Here is a 15000-nt window from a genome sequence, read left to right as displayed (position 1 = left end):
TCTCTCTCTCTCTCTCTCTCTCTCTCTCTCTCTCTCCCTCTCTCTCCCTCTCTCTCTCTCTCTCTCCCTCTCTCTCTCTCTCTCTCTCTCTCTCTCTCTCTCTCTCTCTGTCTCCCTCCCTCCGCTCCCTCTCTCTCTCTCTCTCTCTCCCTCCCTCTCTCTCTCTCTCTCTGTGTCTCGTCTCTCTCTCTCCTGAGACGAACAGTGATGGATAGATATTTGTGAATAATGAAAACCGACAGAGACACAATCTCCTCTGTGACAGAGGGGAGGACGTGTCTTCCAGTTAATACGTTGTTTAATTTAACAAACATTTTCACTGCGTTGTGACAAATAAAAAGAGGTCGGAGCCGCTGCAGGAGTTGTGTTAGAGCTGATGTTTGTATGATTAACGTTGTGTACGTTTTAGATGATTCCTATGCCTGTGACACCTGATGCTTTTTCTTTGCTCCTTGTTCTGCAAACGTTGTTGAGAGGAGGTGTTGTTTTCTGTGTTTGTGTTTAATCGTTGCTGAAGATATTTGAAGCTGCAACAGATGCTGGATTCATTCAGCACCTTTGAAGATACTAACCGGAAACAAACCTGTTCATTTTAAACGTAGAGTCCATTCGCTCATTTTGTTTTTCATGAATTGTATTTATTAGTTTAGACACGATGCCTCCCTCAGCTGCGTTGCTAACCTGTTGCTACTGTTCCACACTGTTCTGCAGAGCTGACCTCACTGGTTCCTCTTGTCCTGTGCCATGTGTGTCCGTCACGCTAGGCTGTATACAAGTCAGTGTGTGTGTGTGTGTGTGTGTGTGTGTGTGTGTGTGTGTGTGTGTGTGTGTGTGTGTGTGTGTGTGTGTGTGTGTGTGTGTGTGTTTGTGTGTGTGGCTTTGCTCGTATCAATGTGTCCGAGTCTCACCGGTCTTCTTCTGTCCTGTCCTGTGCTTTTTCTCTTCTCGTGTGTTTGCGTGTGTGTATGCATGTTTGTGTGTGTTTTTGTGTGTTTGTGTGTGTGTGTGTGTGTGTGTGTGTGTGTGTGTGTTTGCGTGTGTTTAGCTATCGGTTCCCAGCGGAGGAGGAATCCCAGCGTCGTCGCCTCGGACATCTTCGAACCTCACCTGGGCAGCCACATTTTACAGGTAGGATCCTTTCACACGTTGAATAATGTCAAGATTGAAACACACACACACACACACACACACACACACACACACACACACACACACACACACACACACACACACACACACACACACACACACACACACCTCAGAGACAGTTTGACCTGGAACAGATGTTCATGTTCCCGGGAGGAGTCGTCTTTATATTTCCTGATATAATGGCGAAAAGTACCGTTGTCCAGCAGGGGTCAGCGGTGTGAGATAAAGACATATTGATTATTACAAAATGGTCTTTTCTCTGGTGCCGCCCTCAGCTGCACATTCCTTGTTTTCACTTCCTGTTCGAATGAAGCACTTATAGAGCTTTAGCGAGGATTTAATGAATCATCATTAATTCTGGATCATTCTCTGGTTTTCTTCTGAATCTGAAACTCCGACGCCGATGAACGAGGACTTTTCCACCGTTTTGTCATCTGAGTTATTTCTCCTGATTTGCCTTTGAGCTTTTCTAAACTCAAATGATTCTTCATAATGTACCTTCACATTATTATCCCACTGATTCCTCATAATTCACCCTGCGATTTTCACCACGGCCGACTTCAATTATTCCTCAACATCCTGCTGCTGCCACGGTTAAGCTGAATTATTAAATGGAATTATAAAAGTATGATAATGACTGGGTTATCGCTGCTCGCTCCCTCAGGATTGTGTTAGTGTGTGTGTGTGTGTGTGTGTGTGTGTAAAACATGTGTGCGTCTTGTACTTTTAATCCCTAAAATGCTCTACTCCTTATCTATTTAACACACAGCCCAAAGGCTGAGCTTTTAACAACCAGGCTGACGCGATACCACATCTGATCGAGGCTGGTAATCTGTGTGTGTGTGTGTGTGTGTGTGTGTGTGTGTGTGTGTGTGTGTGTGTGTGTGTGTGTGTGTGTGTGTGTGTGTGTGTGTGTGTGTGTGTGTGTGTGTGTGTGTGTGTGTGTGTTACATGATACACACTATTTGTACGTGCATATTCCTGAGATTAACTTGTAAACGTGCTGGTTTTCCTTTTCTTCATCGTGTGCATCTTTGAACCCAGAAATCTTGTGCGTCTGTGTCGGTTTCAGTTTCACCTGATGATTAGAATAATTATCTGTTCGACACCTTTCTGAGCCTCAGCGGCGGCAAAATCCAAACTTTTCTAATCTCCTTCTTCGTTTTTTATGCCTTTTATCATTTTCAAGAATCCACAGAGAAGAAAGTCTGTTTCCAAACACCCAGAGATAATTAACCTGTGACCTGCTGCGGTCACCTGAGGTCAAACGGCTCGGTCGGGTCGTCCGCTCATCCATTGGTGTCATTCCTGTGAACATGATACCTCGAGAACATTTCTTCTGACGTGTCACAAAGGTTTAGTTGATGCCTACTTCATAAACCCTGCCTCCTCCATGTTAGCAGATAGAACATGAAACTAAAGAATCAAAGCAGGCCCCTTTTGTCAAAGATGTTTCTGTCGTTTCAGCTCGTTCTTTTCTCACTGATGTTCAAGTGTTTCTGATCAGTTTGGTTTGAATCAGTTATTTGATGATCGTGGTTTGTCGTGCACGCGTATGGGAGGAACCTCGATGCCGTGGCTCCACTTTACGATCACTACTAACCCCAAATTACATATTCACGACAAGATGTTCCAGATATTTCGGCTTCATTTCTGGAAAATGGGTTAAATGAAAGTGGATCGTCCATCTGTACTTACAGTGTGTTACAGTTGATCAGCTTGACAACAACTTTTAAATCCTTGTGCCCTGTCATGATAAATTGCTCAAACCACGTTCTGTGAAAAGTTCCTGGAGCATCGGTGGTTTCTCCGCTATGGAGTAAAAACTTAAAAAAATTCTAAGTGTTTTTAATGGTGTTTTAATAAGTGCCAAATATCCCAGAACCAAAGATCAGTGCAGATCAGTGCAGTCCATTTAACTGGGTTAAAAATCACCTCATCGTCATGAAAGATGAGTCACTTCTCTTTAATAATTAGAGATTCCACCCTGAGCTCCTAGAGGGCGCTGTTTCCTGCTCATTCTCCGTGTATCAGTAGAAAAGGACAGTCAGAGGAGGAGGTCGAGCGTTAGCGGTGCGTGCAGCCGTCATCTTTCACAAGTCCTTGTTTTTGGCATTTGTTCTTTATCTGTCGCGCTTTAATCCTGAGGACGTCCGCGGCATGGCAGCGAGCGTGTCGCCGTGACAACCTGCTCTCCTCTTCCGCCGCCCTGCACATCACGTTGTCATGTGTGAGTGTTAACACGAGGCCGCAACAAGCAAAGAGCAGCTGAGCCGCCGCTGCATCCGCTCACGCTGCGCTGAGCATCGCCAAGAACTGTGTGTGTGTGTGTGTGTGTGTGAGGGAGTGTTAACACCATGTTCTGATCCTGCTGCTCCAGACACTAGACATCCCATAATACCTTGTTATAATCCCTGGAGAGTTGCTATGACAACCATATGAGGCAGATCCCGAGGCAGATTGAAGCAGCTGTGAGATTGGAAGTGACAGCAACAATGTGGCTCACCTGGTGTGTGTGTGTGTGTGTGTGTGTGTGTGTGTGTGTGTGTGTGTGTGTGTGTGTGTGTGTGTGTGTGTGTGTCTGTGTGTGTGTGTGTGTGTGTGTGTGTGTGTGTGTGTGTGTGTGTGTTGCTCTGTATCCCAAAGGAAGACACTACACTGCTCATACACTGTAGGATTTTTAGAAATGCCGTCGTTAAATTCCATCATCTGCGACTTGAAGCCGAAACTCACGACTTCTGTGCTCAGACTGTTCGGTCCGATCGTCGGCCACGTGCAAACTGCAGAAAGCTACGGAGCCCTGCTGAGGAAGAACTTATATATAACGTGAATCAATACAATCACGAAATAATAATAACGCGTGGGAACTAGAGAATGCAGCGTACACTGAGTCTGATTCAGGACACACTGAGGTGGAAACACCAGAGGACAGGTACCGGACAAACTCCTCAGAAAGTCCGGAGCCTCTCACCGAGTCCAGGAAGCTCGTCAGACCCAGAGTTCCGTCTCATTCTCAGACGACCTCAAACAAGATGAACACAAAACTTTCCTTTACAGGCCGGTGGCCAAGAAAAAAATTAATTATTGCAGGATGGAGTTTCTGCACTAAAACAGCTTCCATGTCAATAGGAAATTAGTTCATTGGGACGGAAACATCACTCACTGATGATTATTTATGAATTCAACAGAAAATCATCCGCCTGTGTCTTTTATTTATCGTCTCAACGTCTGTGTCAGTTTTTAAGTTTTAGAAAATAAACTCATTAGACAAGTTGAAGCCGGAGATTTTCACTGCCAATAAATAAGGGATCAATATGCAGAGACACTGATGAAAGGAGGTCGGTGCTTGTTTCTCCTTCTCGGTACAAAAGTACAAATTCTACATTTGAACAAGTTTAAAGATGAATTCAAGTTCCACAGACGTTCTGATATTGTTGTATATTACGTGATGTAACAAAGTAAAACACACTTAGTCAGGTTTTCATCCAAATAGGTGGAAACTTTTTCAGAAAATCTGCGAAAGAAAACACAATTTTATTCACATTTCCATCATCGACGTTACGAGAATATTTACCAGGAATATTTTGCTCTTTCCCGGAGCGTGTCATCAAACAGGAAGTGAAGTTTACTTTGACGTCTAGTTTGTCTTGTTGCCGCGGTCGGCCATGTTGTCTGTGCACAGGAAACAGTTTTATGTGCATCTGCGAACTTTTGATTTTGTTTCAGCGTTTCTCCTCCATGTTCATATTTTATTCCAACAGGGTTTCGACGTCTTTGTGAGCTTGTGTTTGCATATGTGTGTGTGTGTGTGTGTGTGTGTGTGTGTGTGTGTGTGTGTGTGTGTGTGTGTGTGTGTGTGTGTGTGTGTGTGTGTGTGTGTGTGTGTGTGTGTGTGCGCTCGCTCGCGGCCTTTTCAACAGAGAAGGAAGGTCGACATGTTGGCGGCAAATTGGCCTCATTAATCTCCCGCTTAATTGATTGTGAGAAGTTTGAGGATGACATTTTAAGAAAGCATGGCGGACGGGGCGCGGCGTGATTGATTTGGCTAAAACGCAGCGCTAATGAATGCCAGCCAGTCACTTAGGTGGTAGAGACCAGACACTAATTTCAGAGAGATTAGGCCAGAGAGGTTGATAACGCTTAATGAAGAGAGAGAGACAGAGGGAGCAGTCGTTAAACGGGATGTAAAGCTGCACGTGCACGCTCTCCTGTGTGTGTGTGTGTGTGTGTGTGTCTGTGTGTGTGTGTGTAGAGCTTGTGTTTGCATGAACTTTATTAGTCATCAATAGAGAGCTGGAGAGAGGAACCTGGACGCAGCGTCTCAGGAGGAAACGTCTCTGAAGCCTGGATTGTACTCTTCCTCTTTTTTTTGTCTTTGTCAGAGTGTTTTAACAACATCGTCACCTTCTGATTTTCTTTCATCACATTTAAATCCAGAAACTGATCCATCAATCAAATCTGGATTCTTGCAAACACACAGTGCTCGACTTGTTTCAGTGTCGAAAATCAAAGATAATTCCGCTCGTATTTTCTGGAGTAGTTCACAAAGGAGGCGGACAATGTTACAGTAGGTACATTTATTGTGGTGGTCCAAGGTCACAGTGGCTGAAACTGCACTGGTTGGTGCAAGAATAAAATCACAGGGTTGATTCCGGTTTTCCTCATGGGTGATGGCAGCAGCTTCTGTTCTTTATTCTTCCTGCTCAGCTAAACACGTCTCGGACCTTCGCTGAGCCCGAGTGTCGCCAGCTGACTGTGGAAGAGACGGATTCACAGACTCTGCCTCGTTGAGTCGAGCGGGTCGGGAAGTTTAGTTGTTGCTGATGAAGTGAAAGTGTTGCGGTGCTTTCGGACTTTGAGGAGCAGATTGGTGTTTGGTGTTTGTAAAGACGCCATGTGGCGTTTGAAGATGAAGCGGCGGCGGCGGACAGACGGATACTAATTAAAGGAGGGGTTGAGTAAAGTAAACTGTGTGTGTGTGTGTGTCAGTCCAAAAGGTGCAAACAATTACTGAGTGATTGATGAAGAGAGAGACTGTGTGTGTGTGTGTGTGTGTGTGTGTGTGTGTGTGTGTGTGTGTGTGTGTGTGTGTGTGTGTGTGTGTGTGTGTGTGTGTGTGTGTGTGTGTGTGTGTGTGTCAGGAAGTAGAAGTGAACGGACGAGACTAAGAGGAGGATTTAGTTTAATCTGTGTTTGTAACAGCCTGGCTGAGCACAGACACACACACACACACACACACACACACACACACACACACACACACACACACACACGGTCAGAGTGATGGCGGTTGACGTGCCCCGCCCTGCTTTAATAGATGGTTTATGGTAAGTACCTCGACTGTTGTTCAGACACTGTCCTCCAGAACACATACACACACACACACACAATAACGCATCACTCACACATGACACGGAGGTAATGGAACACACAAACACACACAGCGACACACAAACACACACAAACGCACACGTCTTTGACCACACGGACAATCGAGTTTCATGTTTCCAAAGCTGCAGGTGAAAATGAGCTGATTTTCATTTAATCAGTTGGAGACAAATTAAAAAGGATTTAATTTTCCACCTTAATTGAAAATATCTATGTGAAGAAAATATCTGCTGAGGGGAAACGAAAAGTCTCTGCAGAATTTTATCAGCAAGGTTTCAATTAAATCTGTCAATTTATATCAAATTAAACATACGTGATAATATTAAATAGCTAAAAATGAGCATCTCAATTCTTTAAAGAATCTAAAACCTTGTTTTCTTTGGGTTTAGATCCAAAAGCAGCAGAATCATTTGTGTGTTTTAGCAAATTGTCCAATTTTCTCACCCACAATCCTCTGTCTCTTTTTATTTTTGATTCAGACCCAAAAATAGTCAAATGTTCAACAGCAAAAAAGTTTCATAAAGAATAAAATAAGATAGCTGATGTGGTTTTTGAACGTGGAGCGAACAGCAGCAGCAGCAGTTTGTCTGACAAAGAGAAAGCGAGTGGCGTGTTTGCCTCCCTCACCTGCAGCTGTTAAGCAGCTCCTCCGCTCCGCAGCGTGTTAAACAGATGTAAGGTGCCCGGGCGTCGTCACGGCGATGAGGGGGAAATTAAAGACGACAGTGACGGCGTGCAGGAGACAACACCGTCTCCTGTCAGCCCGTCAATCAAGCTGTCAGCCCCGAGTGTCACCGGAGGAAGAAATTAGGGGACGTGAGAGGACAGAGGGATGACGCCCTCAGTGGATTATGGGAAAATTACTGCGCAGGTGTAAAACAGGAAGTGGTAGAACGTGTGTGCGGCCGTCAAACAAGTGAAGGTTTAAAGGAGCAGTTCGCTGGTTTCACATCGTTTCCTGGATTTTCTTTGTCAGATCATCAAGTTTTAGTTTTTGCTGATGCGTTCATGTACGCGCCGAATTAATTATTCTGCTATGTTTTGTCTTTTATATATTGAGGAGTTAAATGTAAATATTTTAAAAACAATAACGTTAATAATCAGAGTCCAGGAGAAGCTTGAGAGATGTTGAGAAACACAGAGTGCGACTGAAGAGAAAAGACGAGAGAGAGAAATATTCAAAGCATGAGTGAAACCTGCAGAAAAGAAAAGAACATCTTCATTCAGCTCAGATTATGTATCAGTGTTGAAGTCCGACACACACACACACTCACACAGACACACACGCTCACACAGACACACACACTCACACGTGTCAGACGCAGTATTTCAGATTTATTTCACTCGCTGTGTCTGAGCATTGAACTCGCGGCCTTGAGATGAATTTTTAAGACCTGCATATTCAAAAGCGACTGCACACACACACACACACACACACACACACACACACACACACACACACACACACACACACACACACACACACACACACACACACACACACACACCAAGCTGTGGGTTTCAGGAAGCTTTCACCAGCCTGCATGCCCAGATGACTCCAGAGGCCCGGCGTGACCCGGCGGCGGCGAGACTAAAGGTCACGGCGGTGAGCGTCAAGCCTCGCATCCTGATTACCCGTAACCACCATCGCCAGCGCCCCCCCCCTCTGTCTATGACTTCCTGTGAGGTCCGGCAGGTTCATTAGCGGTGGGAATAGCTGCAGAGAGACGGACGGAGGGAAAGAGAAAGAGAGAGGGAACGGTCTGAACCAATGAACGAGGTGTCCAGAGAGCGAGAGACGGCGAGAGAAGCGAGGGGAAGCAGACGAGTGCGGGTCTTATTATTTATGCAGTCGATGGGCTGAGGTTTGTCTGCATCTCTAATTGTTTGATTTTAGAGGCGGGACGGGCTCTTTAAACAAACACACTCTTATGCTAATGGCGGCGTGGCGCTGCCCTCCTGACAGCGTCTGGTGAGAAGGTGGACCGGGGGATTATGGGAGTTTTAGAGGAGGGGGGGCAGGTGTCTGAAGCTGAATATCATTTGGATAATTAAAAATGACAGGAAACGGTCCACACACACACACACACAATCAGCCACTTTGTCTTGACAGGTGAAGGGGAGGAGGAACGGGGGAAGGAGGGGAGGTTAGTCCTGATTGCTGTCAATCAAACTGTCCGGTGGGAGGACCACGGAGGCTGCCAGATCGCCGTGAACTTTGACCCCGGCCGACGTGACGCCGGTGTAAAGAGAGAGAGAGAGAGAGAGAGAGAGAGAGAGAGAGAGAGAGAGAGAGAGAGAGAGAGAGAGAGGGAGGGAGAGAGAGGGAGAGAGAGGGAGAGAGAGAGAGAGAGGGAGAGAGGGAGAGAGAGAGAGAGAGAGAGGGAGAGAGAGAGAGAGAGAAGAGAGAGAGAGTTAACAACCTTGAGAGACGGACTGAATTTCAACAGGCTCAGAGAGAGAGAGAGAGAGGGAGAGGAAACGGGATGGAGGGTGAAAGAAGGTTACAGAGATCAAAGTGAGCAACACATTGTCTTTACTGCCCTTTCCTACTATTAATATAATATGTATCTATATTTAATATATGTTTCTTTTAGCTCCTTGTTTTGGTTCCATCTCAATTCTCTCCCACCTCATCCATCATTTTTTCATTTTAAAGCAAAGTTTTTCTAGTCATCATTAATAAGACTCTAATGTCACGTGACCGTCCAGGTACACTGGTCATGTGGTGTAAACAGGAAGTAGATTGTCTACCGGAGCCGGGAGGTGCAGACCAAAAACAGCTAAAAGAGTAAGAGTACATACAATATGTTCTCTAATTTAATATTGACCGTAACTACTTGATGTATATGTTTTACTCACTAGCTCAGAATATTCATTTATATAATTTTCCACTTTAAAACCTCGTATGCCCCCGTGATTGGTTACCTTTTCAGGCCCCGATTTTCAGAGACAACAACAAAATGACTAATTTTTCGTAATAAGAACAGACAGATCTCGAACTTCAGTGCATCGCTGCGTTTCTTCGTTGTGGGGCTTTGCTCTTTAAAACATCCATGTCATGGTCTTCAGCAGGAAGACAGACCACCCGCCGTAGGTCCCTAGATGATCTGTCAATTTTTGTTTTTCGGCTGAAACGAGGCAGACAAAACAATCAGTTCGAGCAGCGAAGCCTAAACCACCAACGTCAACATACAACATACGTGTTTCAATAACCTTTATTCACGTTCTCAGATTAACAGCTGTGACCTCATCGTTAGAAAGTGCTGCTTCAGAATCAGACTTTATGAAAACAAGGTGTAGGAGATCGCACATGTATTTGTATTCTGTAGATGTGTGTGTGTGTGTGTCTCTGTATATGGGTGTGTGTGTGTGTGTGTGTGTGTGTGTGTGTGTGTGTGTGTGTGTGTGTGTGACAGATCAAAAGAGACAGAGGATCACAAGAAAGCCAAAGTGACAATTGAACAAACGGCAACAATGAAAAGACGAGGAGATTATATCTCTGTCCTTCTGTCGCTTTGTTCTGTGTGTGTGTGTGTGTGTGTGTGTGTGTGTGTGTGTGTGTGTGTGTGTGTGTGTGTGTGTGTGTGTGTGTGTGTGTGTGTGTGTTACTAACGCTGAGCTGAACATGGAGGGTTGAGATGTAAAACTCTTCTCTTCTCTCCAGATGCAGGATAGAGTGAATCCTCACGCCCTGCCAAATTAATCTGCTCACACTCACACACTCACACACACACAGACACACACACACACACACACACACACACACACACACACACACACACACACACACACACACGCACACAGAGTCAAAGCGGATTCTGTGGAATAATTTCATTATAAGGTTGTGAGCATGTGGATTAATGGTTTTACTGTCACAGAGACGACAGGGGATTTTCTCCTTTCTTCTTTCTCTCTGTTTCTCTTCTCCTCTTTCATCCTCCCATCCCCTTTCCCTCCTTTTTTTTGTGCAGACAAATTCTGTTGTTCAGTAGCTCATCCTCCTCCTTGTCATGTAATAATCAGAAGGACAAATAAACAAGTGAAACACCTCTGTTGTAAAAAAAAATACCAACATAAAGATTAGAATTAATATTAATGCTTCTGTTCATGAGTGACGTTTTACTGTTGAAGGTGTTTTTAAAGACATGAGACACATTAGTCAGTCCTGTGGGTCACCACATCAATCTGAGGGGAGAGGGAACGAAACTTCAAATAAAAACAACGTTCAGATGGGAAAACGTCTCTAAAATATATTTACATCAAAGACATAAAAGTGTAGTTTTACTCGAGATCAATAAAATACTGACAGAGCAGAAATATTTAAATAAACTAAAAGTACCCACTTAAGAATAGTACTTGAGTAATTATACTAAGTTATAAAAAATAGAGCTCAAAAAGAGAAGTGATATCAGTGTTTATATAAAATTATATTATTAATATATTTCCACCTTTTTATTTCCTCATTAATTTTATACACGTGTATATAAGTAAAGTAGTAAATAGTCGAAACTAAAAACATCACCAGGCCCCTAAATTATTGTTAAAAATAAAAGACATTATTTAATCTATGATGCTTGGGACACATTTTGGTCTCATGTCAAAATACAGTGAAGTTTGATCCGTGGACCTCAGGATTTTATTAATGGGTTCGGGTTCGTTGTAAAGTGATTAAAAAAACTAATAATCATCATCATCTATAATAATAATAAATATAAAGTGCTGCTCTGCAGTAAAGTTTCAGTTCTGTGTCGTACTCTTCTCCCTTTTTTTCATATGTTTCCATATCAGTGGATTTACATCATTCTTCTGCTTGTGTGTTTGTGTTGCGTCACATTCATGTTGTCGTGTCGTGTGATGTTTTTCTCCGGTGTCATGAAAACCAAACCCCTCTGCGAATCCCAGACTGGAGGCGAACAGGATGTGAACGTGTGTCGTTGTGTTCACATTAACGAGTCTGCAGGAGTGTGTGTGTGTGTGTGTGTGTGTGTGTGTGTGTGTGTGTGTGTGTGTGTGTAGGTGTGAGACGGCTGGCATGTCTCAGTCACCTGGCTCTGTCACCCTCCATAATAACTACAATCCAACAGAGAAATCTGCTCTAATCAAACAGGAAACGCCTCCATGGTTCTGGCTGTCGTTTGCCCTCTCTCTCTCTCTCTCTCTCTCTCTCTCTCTCTCTCTCTCTCTCTCTCTCTCTCTCTCTCTCTCTCTCTCTCTCTCTCTCTCTCTCTCTCTCCTCTCTCTCTCTCTCTCTCTCTCTCTCTCTCTCTCTCTCTTCTCTCTCTCTCTCTCCCTCTCTTCTCCCTTCTCCTCTCCTCCTTCTCTCTCTCTCTCTCTGTCTCGCCCCACTCATTCTTTACATTATTCTCTCTCTCCCCTCCCCTCTCCCAGTATTCTTCCCATATTTGTGGTTGTGTGTGTGTGTGTGTGTGTGTGTGTGTGTGTGTGTGTGTTTTTAGGCTGTCATTCAGTGAGGCGGCAGCAGCAGCTGGTTGGGGCAGTCCCCAGAGGGATTGTGGGTAGGGAGGGGAAGGTTATGGCTTCGCTCCCATCAACGATCTGTTGCCTGCGAGTGTATGTGTGTGTGTGTGTGTGTGCGTGTGCGTGTGTGTGTGTGTGTGTGCGTGTGCGTGTACATGCTGCTTCCTGCAGTAGTGAGTTTAGTAGAAAAGATGTGGTTTGATTCTGGTTCAGTCTCTTGTAGTTTTTGGTTCGGTTAATAGTTTGGTCGTGTTCGGTTGGTTTGGTCTGACTGTTTACTTTGTGGTTTGATCATCTTGAATCATGTTTTCGTTTATTGGCTTATTTAGTCTGGTTCATCACTGTTCAGCTGTTCCTCTCTCGTCTCGTCTTGTCTTGTCTGGACTGGTTTATATTCTGTCGTGGTCTGGTTTGGTTTGAGGTCAATCGGTCCGATCATAATTATTACGTAATACATGACTTAACAGGTAAAATGTTAAAAAGCATTTCTCAAGGTAAAAAGTATCACAGATGAAAATTTAAACAGATCAATAAATATCAATAATCTGTGTTCAATAAACAAGCTTTTTTTTTCAAGCTTAATTCGATTTTAATGATCAATTAAAGCTGCAAAAACAAAACTCAAAAAGTGCTGGTATCCAATTGTGTTAAAAGAATATATATATATATATATCCTTAAATATTTATAAGGTCTTAAAATCATAAAATCATGTTGGGTATCAAAGAGAGATTCCTCACTCCTCTTCCAGTGTTTGTTTTGCCCTGCGAGGAGCACCAGACGGGTGGGGTTTACTACACCGGGAAGCGTTTGCATCTCCTGCTGTCGGACTCTCCGCAGGCTCACAAACAACAGCTTGTATACTCCAGGTGTTCGATGCCTGCTGTAAACCAAGTCTCTTTAAATTTTTACCCTGAGAGTTGTCGGCGTATCGGGCGCAACCTCTCGCTCCGCCACCGCCTCCGCTGCTGCCGGGGGTGTTTGTTTTCCACTCCAGTACGTGCCTCTGCACTAAAGCAGCTGGTTAGAGAGGAGAGAAGTGAGACCGGAGCAGCTTTCACGCCGGGCGTTGTACCTGAGTCTTATTGTGATGTTACACTTGCATGCGACTTCGTACGTGCATGTGCATCTGAACACGCCAGTGCACGTGTCTGTCTGCCTGTGTGCGTCTAAGAAGACAAAAGTGTATAGGAACAAATGAAAACACAGCAGGAGAAAGTGAAATCGAACGGAGAGAGGAGCGGTTGTTTGATTGGATGGGAGTTACGCGTCCAACAATGAAAGATGAAGAAACAAGAGGGAAAGAATCATTGTAATGAAATCTGGAAGTAAAATAAATCACTTTCAATCTCGGAGCACTTAATCTGCAGAAAAATACACTGAGAAATCATTAATGGGGAGGAAATGGACAGAGCTGCTGCTTCCACTGCTTGTTTATGGATTCATAAGTGGAACACACACAGAGAAAAACACTGAACATCAATACAAACGAGTACATTTGCTAAACTGGAAATGAGATCTGGATAAAAGAGACAGAGAGAAGGTCAAGAAGGACTTCAGCTGCCGTCTTCACGCTACTTGGAAGAAGTAAAGATCTCTGAAACGTCCTCAAGAGAATCGGAGCCCTCGGGCCTCTGGCTTCACGATGTTTCACGTGCGAGGCCGGCGGTAATGAGGGGGGGGGAAAGGTCGGGCTAATTAAAAAGAGAAAACACTAATTTGCTTTCTTTTTTATTGAGAGGTGATGTTCACATCAATCTCACGTCTCTTTCCAATAATTCCATAATAACACAAAGTCAAGTGGTCTGAGAGAAAACCAGACTTGTACACTTCATGGACATTAGGCCCAATCACAGGGCAGCTCGGAGAGAGGGCGTTCCTATTGGCTGAGACATCGAGGTGACGATCTAACCTGCTGCAGCTTTAACGGAGACGTTGGAGACGTCAACCAAAATGCTCCTCCTTCATTTAACAATGTGGTGGCGTCACGCGTGGCGGGCAGCGTTATGCCGTTACTCGGCCTCGTTGGTCTGCGGTCAGCGTCGATGTGCGGAGCTGGAGTCGGGACGTGGTGCGCTCATCTTAAACACTGAAACGCCTGGAGGTTCACCCACTGGAAACCCCGAAAACAGCTCAGTGCAGCGCTCTGTGTGCGTTTGTGTCGAGTCCATTGACCTTCGTTCATCTCGCTGTGAGCAGGACAAATATTTTAAATAGATGTCATGTCCTGGACCGCCTCCAACCCGCTCTGTGCGTGTGTGTGTGTCTGTGCGTGTGTGTGTGTGTGTCTGTGCGTGTGTGTGAGAGTGTGTGTCACCCCCCATTGTTGTTTCTCTCTCTCTTTCCTACAACCTCCCCACTTCATTTCTTCACTCTCTCTCTCTATCCCACTCTCCGACAGCCGCTAATAATAACGCATGAAGGCAGTCGCACCAAATGAAGACAAATGCCGTTCGCTGGTTTGGAATCATAATCCCTCTCTCCCCCTCTCTCCCCCTCTCTCTCCCCCTCTCTCCCCTCTCTCTCCTCCCCCTCTCTCCCCTCCCCCTCTCTCTCTCTCCCTCGCTCCCGTCCTCCGTTCCCTCCGTCTTCGTCTCTCCGTCCGGCCGTGGAGCGAGACGTCTCCATGTGAACCTACACATCAGCTGTGTGTGTGTGTTCTGTGCAACTCGTGGAGATTCGTAGATTAGAATCAGTTTTCAGATATTAAAAGAATCTCAGTTGTGCCTTCTAGAAAACTTAAACGATGTTCCGCTCAAATTTCACCATTTCACACATTGATATTCCAGTTTTTCTCATATCACATGATCTCAGATGGTTCCACATGTTGAAGTAAACAATGTTAAACGAATGAAATCGCTTCGTCTGAGAAAGACTGGTTCCAGAAACCACCGCTGACTGTTGGTGAAGGATTTTCTTTTATAATATTAAATATGAATATTTCAAAATGACACAAAACAACATTTTAAAAAGAACCATTTAAA

General features: G+C 44.6%; 1 protein-coding gene across 1 annotated transcript in view; it reads left to right on the top strand.

Moving 5' to 3' along the window:
• Positions 1-15000, top strand: part of LOC118117074 (neuronal PAS domain-containing protein 3) — a 208249-nt gene that overhangs the window by 117590 nt on the left and 75659 nt on the right. Inside the window, exon 4 of the mRNA XM_047341827.1 lies at positions 1046-1128. Within this exon, the coding sequence (XP_047197783.1) occupies positions 1046-1128 (83 nt within the window). The remainder of the gene's footprint in view (positions 1-1045; positions 1129-15000) is intronic.

The sequence above is a fragment of the Hippoglossus stenolepis genome, chromosome 10, assembly GCF_022539355.2.
Source record: "Hippoglossus stenolepis isolate QCI-W04-F060 chromosome 10, HSTE1.2, whole genome shotgun sequence".
NCBI lineage: Eukaryota > Metazoa > Chordata > Actinopteri > Pleuronectiformes > Pleuronectidae > Hippoglossus > Hippoglossus stenolepis.
The sequence above is the reverse complement of the archived record's forward strand: the minus strand, read 5'-3'. Positions and strand labels throughout refer to the sequence as shown.